The following is a 23173-nucleotide window of genomic DNA, read 5'->3' as shown; positions in this document are numbered from 1 at the left end:
CTGTCACTGATCTTCTCATGTAATTTCCCCCTTCACTATTTTGGCACTCAGTGAATGAATTTAAGGTTGTTCCTATTGGGAGGGTTTAATAAGGGCACTAGAAAATTTCACATCACATAACTAAAATGCATCGCTGCTGCCTTGTCCAACTGTTGTAATGACCGTGATGTCCAGGAGGCACTGCCTTTTCATATTCATGTTACTTGCACCTGGGGGCCTGATGCTGCAAACTCACTCATTCCAGTAGTTGTATTGGGGGGCATTGTGACTATCTCAGCAGTATCCAACCTTGGACATGGTGCCGGTCCACTGCAGGGCTCAAGCATTCACAGACGCACACTTGGATCAGTTTACAATCCCACATTGCACTCTTACCTTGGAGGTGTAGAAAAAGGAGAACCCACTGAGGCAGGGCTAAAATGTGGAAATACCACACAAACACCACCCGGGCACTGGAGTCAAACCAGGATGTTGATCACTGAGTCTGCAGCAGTGCTTACCATTGCACCACTATGCCACCCAGAAACACCGGACTGGCAGAGTTAAAAATGTTAATGAATCAAGGAAGTCCCACTCCAGTTTGTGGCACTTCATCATAAGTAATGTGCTCCTTAGTTTAGTTTTAAAACATATTCTTGACAAATAAAGTAAACTGATGAATCAAAGGTGGGATGGTTTGCATGCTGATGTAGTCAAGTCCTGTTTCAGAGTAGATGCCACATGTACAGTAGAACATTCTAGATAGTGTACTAGACAGCAGACTGTATATTACAGCACACAGCCTAAGCTGCCTGTAGGTCTGCCAAGGTATACGTCTTAACATCACGGTTCATGTTCAGTTTGTCAGGTGTACGGTGAAATTTTTACTTACCTGTCTTACTAACACTTTGGCAAACTTCATCACCACGGATAGGAAGGATAGGATTACTAGGAAATTATAAACCTTACTTGCAAACTTCCAGATGCTTCCTTTCCAAATGTCATATTACAAAAACAGTCAAAAGTTAAACTGCCTCACACTTGTAACATTAAAGTCAAATGTGTTATTTAAGGGCCCTTAAGATCACAACAGTGTAGTGTGGTTATGGTCTTACTTCAGTAGCTAGAGCCCTGGCATGTCATGTGTTTCACACAGGGAGTCTGTCTAGCATGTTGCCCACAATACCACAGGTCTGCTGTGCCATGGAGCTCACATTTTTGTTGAGCAGACAAACCAAATCCTGTCCCCAACTCTTTCCCTTTTAGGCTCACCCAGTGCCAATGGGAAGTAGTGAACCTTGGCTAGTCACAGTCCTGTTTTGGTGGTGGCAGATGCCGAGCCTCGTCTTTTGTTTAGAACAGCAATGTGACGTTTGCCTTTCAAGATCTCAGTGTCTTGAATGGAGTGCCATATGACCCACTGATTGGTGCTGGGTTAATAGTTCCAATTAACCTATCAGGCTAAAGGGAGAACAAGCTAGAGAACTGACAGGGTCCAAGAGCTAAACCATCCATCCATTTTTCAACCTGCTGAATCCGAACACGGGGACCAATTCTGATTTGCACTTTTCCTGTCAGTAATGAAAAATTCCATTTACTGAATCTCTTTTGTTCTCCACGGCAGTTTACACGGAGCTCATACACCGCTTTATTGAAACTGCCATTATTTGCAGAATGAGAAATGTTTTCCCAAGAAGAACTAAGGGTTGGGGTGTATGTGACTGGTAGAGTAATAGACATTTGATGACATTTCACAAAGTAAGGCAGCAGTGCTGTGAAGGAAGGACCAAGGTAATGGACTCTGGACTCCTTTGGGAGAATTAGGAAGCATCCCATCAACCTCATTTAGTTGGTCAGTGAGGAGGTAACTCCGAATTCAGCAACAGCCTGAACGGCACATTACACATGCATACTGGGCAATTAGTGGCCAACTGCATCTGACATTTTCAAGGCAATACAGTAGGGAAGAATGACAAAACTAAAGGTGAACAAAGTCTTTCCTGCTTAGCATTTAGTTCTTAAATTGAACTTATAAAATCTGCATAACTGACCGGGAGGTGAATCATGTGGGAGGCTGCACTGAGACCAGACTGACGAGGGAAAGTCCCAGCTGCACTCTGCAGAGATTCCACAGATTACATCTCATGCCCGCGTCCTAAATGACTAAAGACTAAAATGTCTCGGAGCGCCACCTGCTGCTGTAATTCTGCAGTCAACACTCACCTGACCAGGTGTGATGTCTGTAGGATCCGGCCCATGGTGAAACTCTCGATGAAGTTTTCCAGAGTGTAAATCCAACACAAACTGTTTTAATTTACCTGGAACACTGAAAGCAAAACAGCTATGTGTTAAAAGAAGGAGTCAACCTTGAAACTTCACCCCAGGGAGACGAGCCACATCCAAAGCTTCATTACTGATCAAATCTGACTAGAAACTGTGAGGAGTGTTCACTTCAACCTCTCCACCCCGAGACCCCCATTCAGGACCTATGACGCATAAAACGTTAAAGACATTCTTGTCACTGCAAAGTTTTTCTTGCACTTTTAAAATGATCGTTTTCTGCAGAATGCTCATGTCCAAGGCCATTCAGTCACTTGGAGGCTTTTACAGGGGGGCACACTCACAGTTTAATTTTATACAGCATCTTTAATAAATTAAAAAAAAAAGGCAGTGGGATCCAAAACAAAGAGAAAACACTGAAGACTGGGGGCTCTAAACCAACATGAACTGTAGATGCCAAAAACAAAAGGCTTGGTAGCCAAAACAAAGGGTGAAACCTCACACATTTCATTTCAAACTAATAGCTTGCGTCAAAGACAACAAGAGTTAGGACTACGAATGAATTTGGCTTAGAGTCCTTCTCAGTCACTGAAGACGCAGCGATGCATGTTCAGTGACAGGAAATGCAGCACATATAAATCCATTTTAGTTCCAGTTTATTATGTGAAAAACACAGAGGGGATGAAGACTTTTACAAGACACTGCAGTCTTCACTGTTGTGCTTTATTGGTCTGTGAGAATGCATTCCTAGGTGTCCGCCTAAAGAATTTCTACATTTCAAGATCTCTAATAATGGGGGGGGTCGTCAGTTAGGGGGCGGAACTCCTAGTTGGTTTATTGTAGTAAAATATTATAGCCATAAAAACATTACCACACCTGGGCACTTGAACATCCCACAACCACTGGACCCTAGACATGCTGGTGCACCCCAACAGCTAACCTGCTCATCCCTGGGACGTTTGCAATGCAGGCCTCTGTAACTTTGCATCTTCCATAATGCTGCACACTCTGGCAGCACCTGGAGAGGACAACAGCCAAAGCACCTTAATAGACAGAGTGTACAAAACTCCGCAACTGCAGTCAACCTGCCAAATTCCAAAACGGTTTTCCGAGCAGAGCTAAACAAGGCTTGTATGCTGAATGTTTACCCAGCAGAAGCCAAGTATAAAATTATAGGTGTTATGTTTTTTTATTTATTTTTGCTACCTTTGAGGCAGCACCGTAAGCAGAAGTACCACTCTACAGTGCACTTCCAAACTGTGGACCTTGTCCATTCCTGAAGCTAATCACTCGCTTCTGGACACAGAATTGAATCTTGATCCCCGGAGTTGTGAAACAGCAGTATTACCTTCAGCACCATCTGTCTTTCTTCCTGTTAATCCAGGTTTGTGAAGTCCAGTTTGCCATATGCCAAGTTCATGCACCATTTGCACTTGTTGACAAATATAAAACAGACCATCCAAACAATTTTGATTATAATGCTAAGGCACCGGGTTAAACAGGTTTGGAAATGAAAAGATGCTTCTTAAGGAAATCCATCCCTTCAAAAAAAAAAAAATAATAAAAATAACGTGGGGTACGCACATTAGGTAGACTGCTTCATGTACCACAGCCCACTTCACATCAGGTGGCTCTTCATTACCCCACCTCACATTTTGGATAGTTCTTTAGTGTTTGCTTCCTAAATCCTTTCTGTCATCTCCCATTGTGGATTCACTGTACCAGACTGAAGCACAAACCATTCAGATCCGACCTGACCCATCACACCTTTGAACTGTGCACACTCTCATTCAATCTGGTAAACGGCTTAAAGTCAATCACGACAACAACTACAGATAGATAATATCATGCGCCCATAGTCTGGGAGACGCAGGAACTTAAAAATTTTAGGAACTAACGCAGGTCAAAGTGTGGGCTGTTGGAATGTTGATCACTGTGGTCCTTATATTGTAACGTTCTATCAATGTTTTATTTGTTTGGGCTTCACCAAATCAAACGCAGTGCAACTGACACAATAGAAATAAAATGAATAAATAGTAGCCTATAGATATGGAAGTTGTCACAACTGCTAGCCCATTTAAAAAAAAAATATCTTTTTTTTTTTTTAACATATAGATTTTGTCGCATTTTGGGGAACTGTGCATTAATTAATCTTATCAGGAAAGACTGGTGGCAGGGCTGCATTCTCTTCATTTCTTTTAGCCATGTATGCTGAAACAATCATGAGAAAACTGGACATGGATTTCCATCTATCAGTCGAAAATTGAGGTAAAAATCAGTGGCTGTAACAACGTGGATGTCACCATCTTGGGTGTGGAAAACAAGAAAAACCTTGACTGGATGATAAAGCAAGTTAAAAATGAGAGCACAATATTGGGAGTGCACCTGAACACCAAAAAGACCAAAATTATTACAACGGTCAGTAAAAATAAATATCAACAATGAAGAAATCAAATGCATTCAATAATTTATTTTCCTAGGATGCAGCAAATTAGGCCCAAAGCCAAACAACACATAGCCTTTGGTCGAAATGCAATGCTGAGCCTGAAAAGGCAAAAATGTCAGACTTGTCCATGCCATTGTGTTTCCCCATCGCTATGTATGACTAAGTTGGACTTTGAAAACGGTGAACAGACAACGCATCAATGTGTTTCGAGTTATGTTGCTGGAGAAGGCTACCAAGTGCACCGTGGACATTGAAAGTTACAGAGAAGTTCAAGACAGAAATCAGTCTGAAAGGAAAAAAAACACCATGCCAAAACGTATCTTGGACATGTGATGTGTGCCAACAGTTTAGAGAAAGGAATCAAGCTAGGAAAAGTTAGTGGAACAAGGAGACCAGGAGGACAATGGATAGGCTAGATAGATACCCTCAAAAATGACACGGGCTTGAGTCTGCAACAGGCAATGGATACTGCTCAAGACAGAATGGTGTGGACAACGCTGTCCCAGAGAGTCCCCAAAAGTTGGACACAACTGGATGGATAAATCAGTCAAATTTAGAATATCAGCTTCTTTTCCATAGTGTGCATTTCACAATGAGCAATGTGTCACATTTTAAGGACCTGCAAATCACTTGAGAATAGTAACATCAACTCCGGTTTCATATAGTGCCTATCTTGATGAGCAGTATGTCAAGGCTGCCACCATCACTCAGTCATATAAAGTCGCACCTTTCACAGTAACTGCAGTTACAAAAAACCTTCAAGCTGTGTGATTTAAGCAGTTTATTTCATAGCAAGTAAAATTAGAATAATCCATGTTAGGCTTTATTGTGCCTGACATTTAGGACACAATTACAAAGTACTTAACTAGTTCATCTAACTTATACTTAAGGTTTTCGTAATAATTTGAGAAATCAGTTTGTAAAAAAACAAATACCCAATATACATTTTATCAGTAGTAACTTTCTAAAGTGTTGTATTTTAATTCAAGTTGTTGTTTAGCACGGTGTTGGCTCTGACAACTCTCCCCACAGACTTTCTCTGCATCTGCATTTGCACCACTCTGGTACCAGCCAAATGTGTCCATTCCAAAACAATACCAGTGCTCCCACTGGGCCACTGGGGAAGGAAGCATAAACGCTCACAATTATGAAAAATGACACCCAGGAGAAAAGAGATTTGTTATAGGAATGAAAAAAAAAAAAATCAATGAGGGCCGTAGTCAGGGAGGAGGGGTGAGGCCTCTTTTCTGCTAGTAGCAGACCTGTGGGCAGCCTAAATGGATGTTGATGCTGAGCAGAAGGCATAACTTATGATTTTTTAGCTGTCGGTCACTGCTCCATCACCGCTCTCAACGTACGAAACCTCTGTTGGCTATTGCAGGTGTCATATGAAGCATCCGCTCTACAAACACAAAAGCCTTGGGGAGCTCCTTTAATATGTTACACAAACAAGTCTGATCAGGTGAAATTCAGGACAGGCCATCTACTGTCACTCAGAGGCCATTCAATACAGCAATCCAATTTTTTTTTCCTTGAAATATCAAATGTGTTGGAATCACAAAGTTGAAAAGCCCCTTCAGCTGAATGTCTCTTATCCGAGTTTGTGTGTGAAAATACAACTAGAATCTGGTGTATCCCCCACTGCTTACCTGGGCATTGTGCAACAGTACCCTGTACCACCAATACCAGGTGGCAAATAGTCCACCAAAGTGGTCCAATATCACACCTTCTAAATATCATGTACAAACACAGTGCTGGGCTCATGGCATTGCTTTCTCAAAATTGCAGCCTTTTCCCCTCATGCAACTGACAGCTGAGCTGATGCAGTTTAAAGACTTTCAAGTGAGAAGACCCCAGTGAGTAGATGTAGAATTCAGATGATCACTCAAATAGTCATTCCAACATCATCAATGAACCCAGCACATCATTACAGTCACCAGACCCTAGTGAGCTTCTTTTAAATCCAGCCCTCTGGATTAGATACTTACGTTAGGTCACTGAATTCTGGGAAGACATACATATGTCTGAAGCTATCAATTGCAATAACAGGACAATCTGCTGGCGTCTTCTGAATGTGCAGAAGCGGGTGTCGAAACTTGTCACAGTCTGCATGCAGGAAGTTGATTGTACCTAAAGATTACAAAAGTATCTTGAAGAAACCATGAAGCACCAAACATGAGACATTTTCACACAAAACATATCTGATTCCTTGTCTTGTTTGTTAAGGTCACTAGTATTTTGTGCAATTTAGAATGAGTCTGAGGAAGACTGTGAGTGAGACAGTAAGAGGCAATAACTTGGAGCTGAAAGAAACAGTAGGATCCGCTTGACAATCCAGAACACACTTGGCCACATTCTCCCATTGGACTCCTCCAAAGATACAGGGCCTATAAAAAAAGTACTCACTCTTTTAATCTTTTTCATCTTTTATCTTTTTACAGCACTAAATCACAGTGGATTCAATTAGACGTTTGGCACTGATCAACAGAAAAAGAAAGTCAAAACAAATGTCTACAAAGTGATCTGTTTTACAGTAATTGAACAAAAATTAACTGATTGCCTAAATGACACACATAAACCATCACTGGTATGGCCAACTGGATATAAACGTTACACAGTTAGCTAAATAAAGATCTCCTCTGTGCAGTCAGCATGTTTCACGTGACTGTAGAAGAAACACACCTGTAACTGCTGGGGAGTCAATTTCCTGACATAAACCTTAGCATAAAGAGAGGAACACGCCAAACAACTCTGATCAGGTTACAGAAGGTGACAGTTAGGGGATTGATACAAAAAGTCCAAGTCATTAAGTATCCATCAGAGTACAGTTAAGTCCATATTGATCAGCTCTAGACCTGTCTGAGTGACAGTACTAGGAGTGCACAAGCATGGGGGGCCACCCAGAGACCAATAGCAACTCTAAAGAAGTTACCAGCTGGCTGTGACTGCACATCCACCTGTTACATGGGTGCTTCACTGGTCGCAGCACTGAGGGCTGCAGCTCAACCACAGCTACAGTGGTATGGATATTTAATAAGAATGAATAAGACAAGGTATCCCATGAAGCTGTTAGAAATGAACGGTGAAGGAAGACTGAAGAGAAGAGCTAGAAGGCTATGGAAAGAAAACATTAAAGAAGCAGCCAGAAAAAGAGGAATGGCCACAGAAGATCTGAAGATCTTCTAAAGATAGAAAAGATGGAAAAAAATTAAATCAATGACTCAACACCCCAACACTGTTAGATAGAACAGGAGAAGATGGCCCCTTTTTGGCTTATAATTCTGTCTCCCAGTCCTTTAACCAAAATTATTTTATGCCTCTTGCAGCGTGGCATAGCAATGGTGTAATTCATAACTTCATTTCAGCTTAAATTGACATTTTTAAATTACATTTCTAGCCCCATTCCTGACCACTAAATCACCGATTTGCTCAGATTGTAGAATCAGATCTCAGACACTTTCTGTTTTGTACTCTGCTTTTCACCAAAACTCCACCACAGTTTCTGATGACACCAAAATTGAGCCTTATGATATTCATACTAATTGCGATTCTAAGCCTACGCCAAACACCACGTATCATCAAAAACACACCACCATGGTTTAAGAACAGCAGTCTTAATGTCAAAGGGTGGCACAGTCAGAGTCCAGACTTCAATTCACTTGAAACATTTGTGGCTGAACCTAAATATCTGTTCACACATAGTTTACTGTGCAACCCAACAGAGCTTGAGCTGTATTGGAAAGATGAATAAGGAAAACGTGCAGCGTCCAAATGTACAAAGCCGACAGAGACCTGTCCACACACACTTAAGGCTGTCATGGCTGCCAAGGGTGCTTCCACTAAATACTGACCAGAAGAGGGTGAATACTTAAGCGTACTTACTTAAGACTGCTTTTCTGATGATCACTGTCAAAAAAGTCTAAATTTAAATTCAGTGTGATTTAATGATGTAAAACTTCACGTGGTGGAGACAAAGAGGTCATCTGAAGTTACATGGGAGAGAGAACAACTTTTCCAAGGCGATGCGAACATCTGTTGTTCTTCAAATGAAGTGTATTATTATGTTCCACTGTGTCACCAGAATGTAGCAAGGTTAAAAACACCAGACCTTCCACTGATTACACTTTATGTAATGAAGAGGAACAAGCCCTCATTTGGAAGAGGATTTCAGGGTTGCCAGCACCACCTTACCTTTCTCACTGATTAGCTGTCGTGCCACTTCATGCTGAAACTTCTCTAGACTCTCAGTGTCTTCCTTCATGTGGAAAAGTATAAGGAAAGGCAGGCCTTCTTCTGTAAGTTCCTGTGCAGAACATAAAAACAGTCACGAATATGAAAGTCTGTAAGTCTCACATCACTGTACTGTCTAGAGCACAGTCCTGGAGGGTCACAGTGGCTACAGATTTTCATTCCAGCCAGTTTCCTAACTAGACCTCAGTCCTTGCTGATAATGAAACTTGATATTTAACTCCATACCTTGTTAGTGCTTTCATTTATCAAAGACAAATTTTAGCTACATTGTAGATTAGGGGTCCTTAATTACAGTCCTGGAGGTCCATAGTGGCTGCAGGTTTTCACTTCAAGCAGTTTCTTGAATGGAACCCATTTATTTACTACTAAAGCAATATGTTTTTGGGCTCAATTTTAAACATCTTGCCTGTTACAATTCAGAACACTTAATTGCCTATTTTAATTTTTAGTGACTGCATTTTAGTTTTAATCGTTGCCTGTTTTCTTAACCACACATTAGTTAATAATGAAATGCAGCTAACCAATAAACCAGCAGCTCTCCTTTTTAAACCTGTGCATATGCATCATGAAGTATCGGTGTTAAAAAATGTTTAGAAATAAAAGGAGGGGAATTGGAAGGACCATTAAGTTTAAATCTGTTCACATGATTAATGTTCTCACAGAAGGAAACTCTACACTGCAATTAAAATTTCCACTGGATGAGTGAAAGCATTAACAAGTCAAATACAACAACAACATTTATTTATATAGCACATTTTCATACAAAAAAGTAGCTCAAAGTGCTTTACATAATGAAGAAAAGAAAAATAAAAGACAAAATAAGAAATTTAAAATAAGACAACATTAGTTAACATAGAAAAAGAGTATGGTCCGATGGCCAGGGGGACAGAAAAAACAAAAAAAAAAACTCCAGACGGCTGGAGAAAAAAAAAAAAAATCTGCAGGGGTTCCAGGCCACGAGACCGCCCAGTCCGCTCTGGGCATTCTACCTAACATAAATGAAATAGTCCTCTTTGTATTTAGGGTTCTCATGGAAGGACTTGATGATGATGGTCATGCAGACTTCTGGCCATAGTTAAATACCAAGTTTCATTATCAGCAAGGACTGTCTTCTAATTAGGAAACCAGTTGGAAGTAAAACCTGCAATCACTGCGGCCCTCCAGGACCAGCTTGACCAACTCTGATCAGTCAGACTCAACGGCCAGACAATGTGTATTTGACGCTCCTTCAGTTCCCAGTGTATGCCAAGGAATATGGCTAAGCCCCTTTGCAAAGACTCCATTCACACCATAGGGCAGCACCTTGGCAAAGAGAGAGCCTGGCTGTGTAACACTTTCACAAATGGTACATGTCCTTTATATAAACAGGAAGGTCCTATGGCACAGACTCTGCCATCTGTTCCCTTTCAGCCTAACTCATACTGTACCATAATACACATTAAAAGACAATCAAATGTATATACTTACTGCCTTCATAAGAAATGTCACAAAGTTCATAAATTTTTTAAACAGAAAAAAGGTCTTCTATAGATTAGAAATCAGTATTAAATGAAGCCGACTTTTAAAAGGCCACTTGGGTAACCAGTCCTGATATTTTTATTTAGTGTTCCCAAAACTTTTACTTCACAGAATGAATCAAATGGGTAACTCAGAAGGACAACGAAGAGAACATGGGATCTCACCAGAGGCACACAAAGAGGTTCCTGAGTGTGGCTATCCAGTCTGGCAAGTTAAATCAACACACTTTATAAAACTTCAAATAGCACAGCTTAAGAATTGAAATGGTACCACATAATCAAGGCACTAATGCGGATATATTCAAATCTGTCCCGTGCCCAGCTGGCCACGCTGCAGGATCATTACATTCCCTGCAGATCTACACACTGAGCACACATCTGCCATTTCAGCTCCTTGAAAAGAAGCTCCTGCCCACCTTGTCCCGCATTTCGCTCATCTGGAGACGTGTACTGTGGACACGATCAATGACTGCATCGCAAGGGGCTGTAGGGTGCAGCGGTGGGGGTGGGTCCACATGCATAACCCACTTGGCCCAGCAGACTGTCTACCACTTGAATCAGAGGATTCCTAGAAAACAAGGGTAACATCGGGATCTCTGGGGGCTCTGAAAGGTCTGGTTGCTATGCAAGAGGCCCTGGGGGAAACAGTGCTGGGCACCAAACATCTGCCTGAGCAAACAGAGCCAGCCAGGCGGGAAGGATTACATGGCCGCTTCACTGTGGGAAAAGCATACTAGGCGGCCGTCAGTCAAAGCCGAATATGCTAACTACCTGGCATGTGCTGCACTTTGTAAAATGCATTTCAAGATAAGGGGGGGGAGGGCACTAGCATTCCTCTGCTCTGTAAAAGCGGCCGGGACACACTGATGTGCCACCACTCACACTAGACAGGCAAACCAAAAGAGTCAGTTTTAAAAAGGCCACCACCAGAAAAGCATACGATTAGATGCTTGAGAAGACCAATCGTTAGTCCACTAAATCTCACTACTTGTTAGCAATCACTTGAAATGATGAAACAATCCCATGGACACTAAAACTCGAGTCAGATGCATCAAGGCAGCCGGGCTACTGGGCACATTTTAAATCTGCTTGGAAATTTGAAGGCACATTGTGCCATCCAGAGTATGTGCAAAAAAGCAAAATGATGTCCCTAAAACTCCACCAGTAAAAAGCCTTTTGGGCTTTGTAGTGAAATTAAGAAACTGTTCGGGAATAATCAAGACTTCAGGGGTGTTGTAAAGATGAAGATATTAATTAATGTAACATCAATGAAATTATAATATGCCTTTTAATTTAAAATTTAATTAGGTGCAGTCTAATCCTTAAGGATTTTCAGTGGAAATCTTGTATGCCGTGCTTACTGGTACTCATTGTCCAAGTGACTATTAGAAATATGGCATCACAGTGCTTGGACACAAGTTTGATTCCTGGTCATTTATTACAGAAACTTTTCATGATGATTTTATATGCATGACAAAATACATTCCAATTGATGTTGCACTGCAGACTTGGATTTCAAACCATCTTACCACGGGGAACACAGCTAACCAGAGTAAGAATTAATACATGTAAAACCTACTCGAGTTGTTAAGAATTGGCCTGGAAGAGAACGCATCTCTATGCTGGCCTCATGCACAGTGAGGAGATGGTACTAGTGGCCGAAGAATCTGCAAGGATCACAGCTGGGGATCAAAAAGTCTCCAAAATTTGGAACAGATGCCACCAATATCACCACAAGCTGGTTTGGGCAATAGCTGTAAATAATCCTCTGCTGTCATCGAATAACAAACTCAAAGAGCCTACAGTTTAGCAAACATTATTGAAATTTTCAATGAATCTGAGTTATGTGGTCAGGTGAGACAAAAATAGAGCCAGAGCCACAAACACAAGAGGTGGATTTTTGTGAAGTATGCAGGTGGATCTTTGATGTTTTGGGGCTGTTTTTCTGCCAAAGGCTCTGGACAACTTTTCAGGATGCAAATTATTCGGAAGTACATCAAGTATCAGTGGATAATAAATCAAAACCTGACTGCCTCCACCCGGAAGGTTAAATTTGGCCATGGCTGGATATTACAGCACTCAATGATCTAAAGAAAACCTCAAAATCAACCTAAAAATAGTCCAGTGACCACAAAATCAAGACTTTGTCATGGCCATTCCAGACCCCTGACCTAAACCCATGTGGGATGAGCTGAAGTGGAGAGTTTAGATTTGAAGGTCCCAGCTTGTGAAGGATCTAGAAAATGATTCTGTATGGAGAAATGGTCTTAGATCGCTTGCCAAGAGTTATTAGGCCTCTATTAAGCATTAGAGGGGAAAACTCAAGAATAACTCAGGTGCCCAAAATATTAACAGAAAGGGTACCAATAACTGAATCACAAATAAGTATGACAAAATTATTTGTTTTATGATAAGAATTTCTTTTTCTTTTCAATAGTACTAGGGTGTTCTGTTGTGTTAGCCATTATGGATGTAGTGAGAAGTTAAGCAGAATGACATCCTGATTACATCTTGCCTGAAGAAGGGGACTGAGTTGCCTCGAAAGCTTACATATTGTAATCTTTTTAGTTAGCAAATAAAAGATGTCATTTTGCTTGACTTCTCACTTTTTCCTTTCAATTATTTTAAGGTTAGATATATGTTAATATTCTGAATGAATAACGAAGGGGATAAACAAAGATTTTTTTTCCCCACAACCAATTTTGAACGTTAGTAGAGGACACTCATAGCCCTTGAAGTCCCTGCATGTGTGGCATCTGACTAGCTCACTGAAAACAGATTATCTACTGCTATGGAGTGAGGTACACCATTCAGGTACACTGAGGTTTTCGTGTAAATAAGGATGACTATGAATTACCACCAGTGAGTAGCTGTGTTTTGTGCTGGAGGCTAAATTAATGGAGGTAACAGAAAATTTAACAGAAATGTTGGAAACTGGGTTAGAACTGTAAACATGCGTTAGGAAGTGAGGGCTGCACTTCAAGGAGAGTTCATTGAGCTAAAAACCCCTCCATCCATTTTCAAATCTGCTTACAATTTTGTTGGAGACTGAAATCAGCCGATCCTTCCAGCATCATACATGTTGGGATGCGAGGGGAAAAAAAAACAACACATGGAGGAAAAAAAAAAAAAAACCCTGGCAGAAACAGGGAGAAAAACATGAAGTCTCCACAAAGACTGTGACTGGTATGTAAAACGACTCCCAAAAGAATGGGGGCTATTATTAAATACATGTAAGTGTACACAACATACTCTACCATCAACATGTGACTAGAACTGCTTCTTACCTCTCCATTCTCAAAAGTGATTTCCCGGACCAAAGGAACACATTTATCTTGTGTCCAGGCATACATCAAGTCAAAGTTGGTCAAAGACCCAAGGAAGACCATGTCTGGGGTGTTCTCCTGCAAAAAAAAATAAAAAAAATGGAGGCATCATTAAGTCAGTGGAAAATATATGCCAGTGATAAATCAACAGGAAGACTACTCAGATTTTCTCAACATTCTACAAAGAACAAAGCTAGCTTTGTTATATATAGGGTGGTCCAGACTTAACTATGCAATTATTAAATTGCATTGCATTAAAAGATGCATAGTTAGATCTGGACCACCCTGTATAGAGCTGTACCATGTCCTACAAGTTAAAAAAAAAAGAAGATGACAATGTGTTTTCAGAAATCTGACGCACTGAAGAGGTACTTCATATCCATATGCAGTCTATAACAGACTGTCTGCATCCAAAAGCACAACCTATGTTAATAAGGAGTTTTTACCGTCACACTATACAACTTGGGACGAAGTGGTGGCTCTGAGGCTAAGGATCTGCGCTGGTATCCCGAAGGTTGCCGGTTCGAATCCCCTTCACTGCCAAAAGAGATCCTACTCTGCTGGGCCCTTGAGCAAGGCCCTTAACCTGTAATTGCTCCAGGGGCGCTGTACAATGGCTGGCCCTGCGCTCTGACCCCAAGGGGTATGCGAAAAACTAACAAATTCCTAATACAAGAGTTTGTATAAGGCGAAATAATGAACAAAAAAAAAAAAAAAAAAAAAAACAAAACTTTTCTTTCAATATTCAATCCTAGCCTTCTTATGCATATTCTTAGTGGGTCATGGACAGTCATGACTCCTGCCATTTGTGTAGTGTGACTCGATACAACAAAATTAATGTAGTTGTGTAATTGGACATTCTCATGGCAACAAGATCCACCAGCTGCAGTTGTTCAGCGTGACATGAAATTGTGTAATTTTATACCAGGTTTACCAAACTTATTATGGTTCAGCTCTTGTGATTTGCAGGTTTACCATTCATGGATCAGTCTATTTGCAGGTTAGTCATCAATAATTAAATGAAAATCATTTTGCAATCGATTGAGGAAAACTGCAGATGCTGAAGCCCTGGTACTTGAATGGACTGCAACTCCCAGCATCCCTGGGAACACTGGAGTTATTTGGCAGCTTTGACGGTTGCCACAAGGACTGCTGGGTGAAAGATAAGGACACTAGCTTTAAAATGAGTCATAAGCCGAGAGGGTTGCAGTTGGTGGAATCTTTTGTTTCAATGCTTCACTGCACAAATGGATTACAATTACATCCATCGGATTACAGTTTTCTCTTGATTTATGTTCTTGTTCTATGCCGGCTTGATCATGTGAATTCGTCTGGGTTGGAAAACATGTTCATCTGGGAGCACTCCCAACCTCTGCAAATCTTCATATAAATCGGCATCATGATAGCAGAAAACTTTACATAACATTCATTGGACTGTTCATAGGGGATTTTGTTTCATAACTATACCACCATCCGCGAAACTGGACTGTGTCGTGAGTGTTTATTGTTTTGAGCTTAGTGTTTTGTTGGATTTATTTTGTATCTGTAATATTAATCATTTTTGTAATTTACTAAATAAATATACATACATATTTACTATAATTTTAATTTTACAAAAGTTAGTTCACTGAAGAACTAGTGAACTATGCACGTTGTTTGGAGGCCGCCACACATCATTGTCTTGGCAGCCAATCTCACACATGTAATTTTATTGCGCAGTCTCGCTTTTCTCACAACTATGTGCATCTTATTTCGTACAATAAACTTAGAATATACAGTAATCATGGACCCAAAACATATTGCGATTTTCGCAATGGCAGGGGTCCTGTGCCCCTAACCCCTGCGGATCACAAGGGATTCTTTTAATTCTTTTGATAATTGGCAAATATTAGGGCTGCAAGATATTGGCCTCCTTATTTTCTTTCAGAGCATAAATTAAATTAGGGCCCCCAAAATTTGAAATGACCTGCTTACCCGTATCAGAAAAATTCCACAGGCGCCAGCATTTACTGTAAATCAAGGCTGATGAATATGCATTATTTTAAAATAGCATGCTATTGTTAGATCTACAGTGGAGTTTGGCTTATATTGCTCTCTTATACTGTTTTTTAAATAAATGTAAAATTCACCCCTACTGTCTTTTCCATTCTCTTTCTCTTCTGTACATTTGTGGAGGTTCTTGGCCAGTCTTGGAGCAAATGTCAAAAACGATAAACTTAAGTTCAGATGTCTTCTTGTCGATATAATGATCTTTTCCAAAATGCAGTGGATACTATTTGAATATTTAAATTTTTGTATTTTTTGCATGATTGTTCTCTGTTTATGTTTCAACATTTTCTTTTGTATTTTTGTAATTATTATACTATGTTTGGGCTCACAAGTAGAAGCGAGAAAAAACTAACAGAACTGATAAGGAGTGCCTAGATGTAAAAACAGTGTAATGCACTTTATGATAGGTAGCAAAGACAAGGTGACCATAAAGGAAAGGGAAGAGTGAACATAAGAACCCACAAAGGAATTAAAGAGGTTCTCTGTAACCCAGTGTTGGTAGACAGAAGTCGGCAAACAGTGGTAACGACCAAGCACCAAAAATGTATCCCAGAAGGGAACTTTCTAAGGCCAAAAGAATTCGGCCAAGACTGTGATAGAATGAAAGGTTGCATGAAGCATTTGTTCAGGACAATAGAGGGCAGAAGGCAAACACAACAGGCACAAGTTAGGATCATCCAACTATAGACGATGCAAATAATCTGGTAGCAGCTAAGGATATCTGCTTCTTTTATTGAGGGCTAGAGTTTATAGTTCTTTGGATGCTATAAGAGACCCTGTGGACTCTCAACTGTGGTGGTTTTACAGCACATTGTTGACATTTTAATTAACTCTGGGGATAAACACTCTGCTATTATTGAGTCTGGAAGTTAAAAGGGAGGCAGAAATGTAATGGAAGGCAAGTAGGGAGTCTACGACCTGAGAGACAATTTGAAAGGGCGACATTTACTGTTCTTTGCTTTTTGTCACTAATTATTTATATTAAAAAAATGCCCCTTTATTAAACTGCTGTTTTTTTTCTAATAGTATAACATGCAGGCAACTCAGATGATGCAACATCAAGGTAACTGCTCCTTCTCCTAAAGGACTAATGTCTAATATCTATTGTAATAGCACATGTTGAATTTACAATCGTTCATTTGGAAAAGCACACGTGAGATCATACTGAATTACTGATTACAGTGTGCCTTATAGGTGCACTCTTTATCATCAGATTATACTCAAGCAGCATTCACTTTGAGGTTAGAACATCTCCACCGTTCCTCTGCTTCACTCCGGCTCCTTGCTACTATAGCTCAGTTGTTAAAGAATTTTTACTGCCATGGTTTTAACCTCTCCAACTCTGTTCACTATTAATGCTGAGATGATTTATTTAGAAAATTTTAAATTGCACAAATATAAGAAAAAAATCTTGTTTTACTAGATAAATTTAGCCCAGTTTAGAAACTGCCCAAAATAAAATGGGAAACTCAAATAATAAAATGAGTGCTAGATTCACATTCTGCATTTTGTTGGTTCTACTTAAGATATTCTAGGAATACAAGTGGCATTAGGAGTCCTACAGCTGACATTTTCCCTGGAGCTCTGGGAGGGAGGCAATGCAGGAACGATCCTCCTATCTCTGATTTCACTAACTGTGTGTATTGTACAAGAGCCAAGGAAGACATCCGACTGTCATCACAGAGCAACAAAAAGTGTACATTTTAAATGCTGGGCACTTATACGAAAGTACAAATGCTACAAATTGTCAGTTGCTAAAGCAAAATGGAAGTATATACTGATGATTTGTTAAAGAGCTACACATTTTTTTCTACTTGTTCGTCTTTCCTTTCATAACTTTTTCGTCTGGGTTCACAGCTTCCCTACTGAAGTGAAATGGATGAGAGGCAGCAAGGTCGGTGTTCACAACATGAAAGGATTAAATCACGCTGAAATTTCCATTCACGTCATGCAAGGCATTCAGCATTTCTGTCTTGCATTCTACCTGTCTTACAAGAATGAGGACTCTGACCAAATTGTCCTGTTCTGCAAACTATTCTAGCCATCACCTCTAAGGCTACTTGTCCACTCCGAGTGAGCAGCCACAGAGCTAAAATGTTCAGTGCACAGTAGAAGGCCTGTGGCTCAAAGACTACAAGCAATAAATAGGAGCAAGGAGTGTGTTTACACTGGTGTAGCGATACCTACGATGCTATCTCTTGGAGCAGAAATGCAAAGCATTTCTACTGAAGTAATGAGAGAGAGAAAAAAAAAATCAAACTCACCAAAAATATTTTCGTATTTTATTAGCCTTTTACTATCTTTAATGAAGGCAATGCCTCAAAACTCCTTGAAAGAGTTTATGAAAATCGTGGAAATTAAAATAAAGGGGGCCATGCACCAAATTAATATATAGTGTATGTAAAACATAAAAAGTCACTTCAGAATGAAGTAAGTAGTATGTATAACATATCTTCATTTTAATGTTTCCTAGTTTTAAACCTTAAATGGCAGCTATACTCTGATAACTAACTAGTTTGAAAATAAGTACTGTCACAAGCTGACTTGTGCACAGGTCATTGCCAGTTGTGGCTCTGTGGGTTTGGTGTTGGTCACCAGTGTGCACAGTTTAACTGCCAGTACAAACTGATCTTTAGGTCTCAACAGCTAAACTTTGGGTCAACGTAAGGCAGTGTTTCTCAACCAATAGATCGTGACACAGGATGCCATCATTTATTGATGATGAGTCGCCCAAGCCAGTGTTTCTCAACCACTGTAACTCGTTGGTTCGTAGGTGGGTTGTGGTGGGTTTTGCCTAAGCAATTGCCAGTGCTGAGTGATGTCTCCCCACTTCTAAGTGAGCTCATTTCACCAAGGGATGGTTTATAGTTGCTGCTAGTGGGTCACCAATGAACTTAAAAGGGTAAGACTGGGTCATGAGATCATAACGGTTCAGAAATACCAGCAAACGGGAAGGTGGTGTGGGCTGAATACGTTAGCCATATGTAGCGGCACTTGTCAAAAACTTTAAAGGGCCCTCCAAGAGTCAGAAAATATGAAACCGTGTGAACTAAGAATGATAATAATGAAGGATCGATTACTGTGGCTGGTTTTAGTGATTTCTAGAACTTTGTTTTCATAGAACCATTGGCCGTAAGTGTGAATTGCCTTGACTCGACTGGCCGTAAATCAGTGCATGACTGTAGATAAATATGCAATGATTTTGCTGTCCTTAGAGTGTTCATCTGAATATTTACAGTCTATTCATCCCTGTTCCAAACCTTGGCAAAATAAAATAAAAGAATGTAAATTCAACAGTCTTCAGGGTTCAAACCGAAGAGCCCCTGTGGATGCAAGTGTGCAAATAAATTTCAGACGTTTACAATCAAAGTAACAAATTTAACAAAACTATAATTACATAGATTTGCTATAAAATAAATATGAAGCTGTTATAACATTCCTTGATTTGTACTGACATGGATGTAGGTTTGTGCAGTGTTACATGTTTTGATGCCAGGTGCTTATGGGATTTGATACAGTATTTTACTGGACAAAGCAGGTTCCAAAAAAATAGATGCATAGATACAAAATCCAAGTTTTTTAATTCTCCCATGTAGTGCACTGTCATTATATGTACTTATGGTATGCTATTAGCAATAAAAAAATCACAAAAATATAAACTAGGGGTGTAATGGCAATCGGTAGGTAAAAGTCTCTTGTTATGTAGCCAGAAATGGTATTGGAAGTAAATGAATGGAGTTTTAGTGAGGATGTGGATTTGGAGGAACAAATAAAAAGTGGCAACAACTCCTTGATAAATTATACAGTTATGAACACCTGGCTGAAACATATCACATGACAGGAACAAGCCATTTGCTTTGCAAGGATTCCTGAATATCTCTGGTTTTCAGTAGATGGCATACAAAAGGAGTATGCACATGCACTGGGATTCTGCTTCCAAACTGCCATTGTGAAAGTGCATCATATGAAAATGATTTTATAGCACACCTTTTATTAAAGTCTGTGAGAGACAGCGCAAGTTCAGTGCTCCTCACTCAGAACTTCAGATGTTACAAACCTAAACAAAATCTGTAAAGGATAGCAGGACCCTTAACCTAGTATACTTGAGTAAATGAGAAGACGCCTCCAGAAAGTCATCTTAACTATCAGGAAGTCACATGGAACACTGAAACAAGGCAGAGTGTGACAAACATGCAAAAAAAGAATACATACTGTACATATTAAGGCAGTCTGACATGAACAGACATGCAGGGAGAGTTCCCAGAGTGTACCTCCCCAGACGCCACTGCAAAGATTCAAGAGCCTAAGATGCTCTGTAAGCAGATCCCATTATATTACCTAGAGGTGGTTCAACTTACCCCCGGAGGCTTGTAGATCACATTGTCCCCACTAAATCTTTCTGGTTTGGAGATAGTCCTGTTTTGTAAAAGAGCAGAAAGAAAATCACTTCATTTAAAAACAAGTCCAGTAATCCTGGTATCGATCACCATTACATAGACAGTGTTTCTGGATGGGCAGAAATGGTTTCTACATGATTATTGCAATCTAGCAAACCAACATGCCTTTGGAGGGTCACTGAGTTTGGCTTTTTCTCCTTTTGGTAGCACAGACAGAGCCCTGGTTGACAACAAAAGGCACATCTCACCACAGAGAAAAACAAAAAAAACACGCACCTAGATGCCCATCATTGCGGAAGCCTGTGGTCATCACCATTTGTTGAACTGTCTAATGTAGTTCTGCCAAATTAAGACTCTTGAAACAAGAAATGTGTTTAGGATAGTTGGATGTGTCAACAGAAAAAGAAGAGGGGTCATTTTGAGTTCCCTAAAGGCAGATCGGGTGGCAGGATAACCCACCACACAGACATGGTAATAATAGCTGCCACTTCACTCTGCAGATGATTCAGGATGTTGAGCTATAAATTGCTGGACAGTGAAATCATTCTTTTTTTATTACTTTTCAGGTAATAATCACTTCTGCATTTTAGAGCAGTGAACATCATTGTCTACTACTGATAGTCAATTTTATTTTCTAACCAATACTATTATTATTGGGTTAAGCCGCACACATTTATTTTAGAGAAATATTTAATGTCTGTATCAAACACTGAGAGGAGGAGCTGAAGGGGAAAACCTAGGCCAGCAACACTACTGCCTTTTTGGGAAATCTAAGACAGTTGTTAAATATGTTGATATTTAAATTTATTCTTATACACTGAACTTCCCATTAGGCAGGATGAGTAGACTGAACACACTTTCATATAAATACAGTTAAAATATATGTATAGAAATACATTATTCTTGTTTGTACATGTGTCTGTGGATGTACAAATTCTTTAGGCTGGTGGCAATATAAGGGTATTGTAACAGAATATTAAATATGGTACAAGTAAAGTTAACATATAAAGTGTCGTGATGTGTCTAGATTTATCCCCGCAATAAAGAGCATCTTCAGGTAAAACTCATTTCAGTCAAAAACTACACATTTCACATTTTTTTTTTTTTTAATAAAATTGGAGACCTTTCGGGCATCTGATCAGGATGCCTCCTGGACGCCTCCCTGGTGAGGTGTTCCAGGCACGTCTAACCGGGAGGAGGCCCCAGGGAAGACCCAGGACACGCTGGAGGGACTATGTCTCCCGGCTGGCCTGGGAACACCTCGGGATTCTCCCGGAAGAGCTAGAAGAAGTGGCTGGGGAGAGGGAAGTCTAGGCATCTCTGCTCAAGCTGCTGCCCCCGCGACCCGATCTCAGATAAGCGGAAGAGGATGGATGGAAGGATGGATGGAGACCTCTCCACCAAGAACTTCTTGTATGTAATGTCAGGTTTTCAAACCTTTGCCAGTAATCCCCGTAGAGTCCCCTGAATGTAGTACTCGTACCTTATCTAAATGCTCTGCTTTGGAGGACACCCTCTTCTGTACGGACCCACCCCATCCAATAGTGAATAAGTCACTTTACCTTCAGAGTTTCTAAGTGCTTTGCAAAATTGTCCTGTTCTCATTCCATGATCTGTATTTCAAGATCAAGTTTAATGTCAGGAGCATTGAGGAATTTTGGATAAGCTGAAATTCCATTCACTTTTAGTGCATCTGTGTATCCATGACGTGATTGTTAAAGCAGTATGCTAACCAAATAGTACAATTTCAAGAGAAAGGTTTATTATAAATGAAGTGACGCAAATCATCATCATTACACCATACTCTTTAGAAGCCTCATAGTGTGAATCGCAGTCAAGAATCAGTAGTTGTCCTTATTTTATTTTAAATTAGTAATTGTGATAGTTCTGCTTTTTTACTTTAACATTATATAGTTAGCACTGGTTACATTAAGATTTGATTTTGTAGCACAATAAAATGTATTTTGGTATTTTAATATCATCTTCCTTGCTCCATCTTCACCTAATATACTGCTTTTAAGGATAACTTTAGTATTTTCAAGTCAAAGTTATTTCTTCACAGTCATGGTAAATATTAATTTGCTGCATAAAATTGTGTACTAAAGTGATTTTTTTTTAAATAAATTTTAGAAAAACTTGTCTACTCTTGCAGTTGAAGGGTGCTAGGATCCAAATATTAAAAAAAGGCTTTTCAAGGCAACAATGTTATTGGATGTTTATCCGTATCTTGAGATTGTAAAAAATATTGTAAAATAGTGTATCCACATTGCTTTACAAAGGAATAATAATAAAAAAAAAAAGTAAACAAAACTATTTTCAACATTCAGCCATTTTAAAAGAGAACCACCTTTGCACCTCATTGCGCCAATTGTCTCTCCCTCTGCGGCACTTTGTGAAAGGAAAGAAATGGGTGCCAGCCCTACACAGGAGCAACTGACACACACAGCCATGCAGAATACCTTTCACACAAACCTGGAATCGTCATTTCAAAATATTTTCATCACTTTGTATATGTGTTATTGAGAGCACAAGACTAAGTCTGGGAGAACATGCAAACTCCGCATGGACAACAACCAGGCACAGGATTCAGATTCCATGAAGTAGCAACCTGTAACAATTGCTCTACCTTGCTGCTGTTACATAAGAGCTACTCATATACAGTATTCAGTTTCTTACTCTTACTGTACATTTTTACTGTTAATATTTTACAGCTCTACATTTCAGTATCCTTCACTTGCAGCTACAGCGAAACAATTTACCTTAAATATGCCTCATTAATGGGCAATCAGGAACAAAATTTTTGCCTCTTTGGCTGCAAGTATTCGTCCACAGAGAACTCAGTGCTACATTCACATTCAGCTTATGCTGTACAAGCCATAACTTTAAGGTATTGTGAGCACCACAAGGAAGTCGATGGAAACTGCAAAG

At 39.9% G+C, this 23173-nt stretch overlaps 1 protein-coding gene across 1 annotated transcript in view; it reads right to left on the bottom strand.

The window, feature by feature from the left end:
- erp44 (endoplasmic reticulum protein 44) overlaps nt 1-23173 on the bottom strand; it is a 103304-nt gene that overhangs the window by 954 nt on the left and 79177 nt on the right. The window contains exons 7-11 of the mRNA XM_028817400.2: nt 20207-20264; nt 13761-13877; nt 8897-9008; nt 6694-6835; nt 2203-2305 (exon numbers count right to left, since the gene is read on the bottom strand). Of these exons, the coding sequence (XP_028673233.1) occupies nt 2203-2305; nt 6694-6835; nt 8897-9008; nt 13761-13877; nt 20207-20264 (532 nt within the window). The remainder of the gene's footprint in view (nt 1-2202; nt 2306-6693; nt 6836-8896; nt 9009-13760; nt 13878-20206; nt 20265-23173) is intronic.

Source organism: Erpetoichthys calabaricus, chromosome 13 (assembly GCF_900747795.2).
Source record: "Erpetoichthys calabaricus chromosome 13, fErpCal1.3, whole genome shotgun sequence".
NCBI classification, from domain to species: Eukaryota; Metazoa; Chordata; class Cladistia; order Polypteriformes; family Polypteridae; genus Erpetoichthys; species Erpetoichthys calabaricus.
Note: the sequence above shows the minus strand (reverse complement) of the source record. Positions and strands in the feature narration are given on the sequence as shown.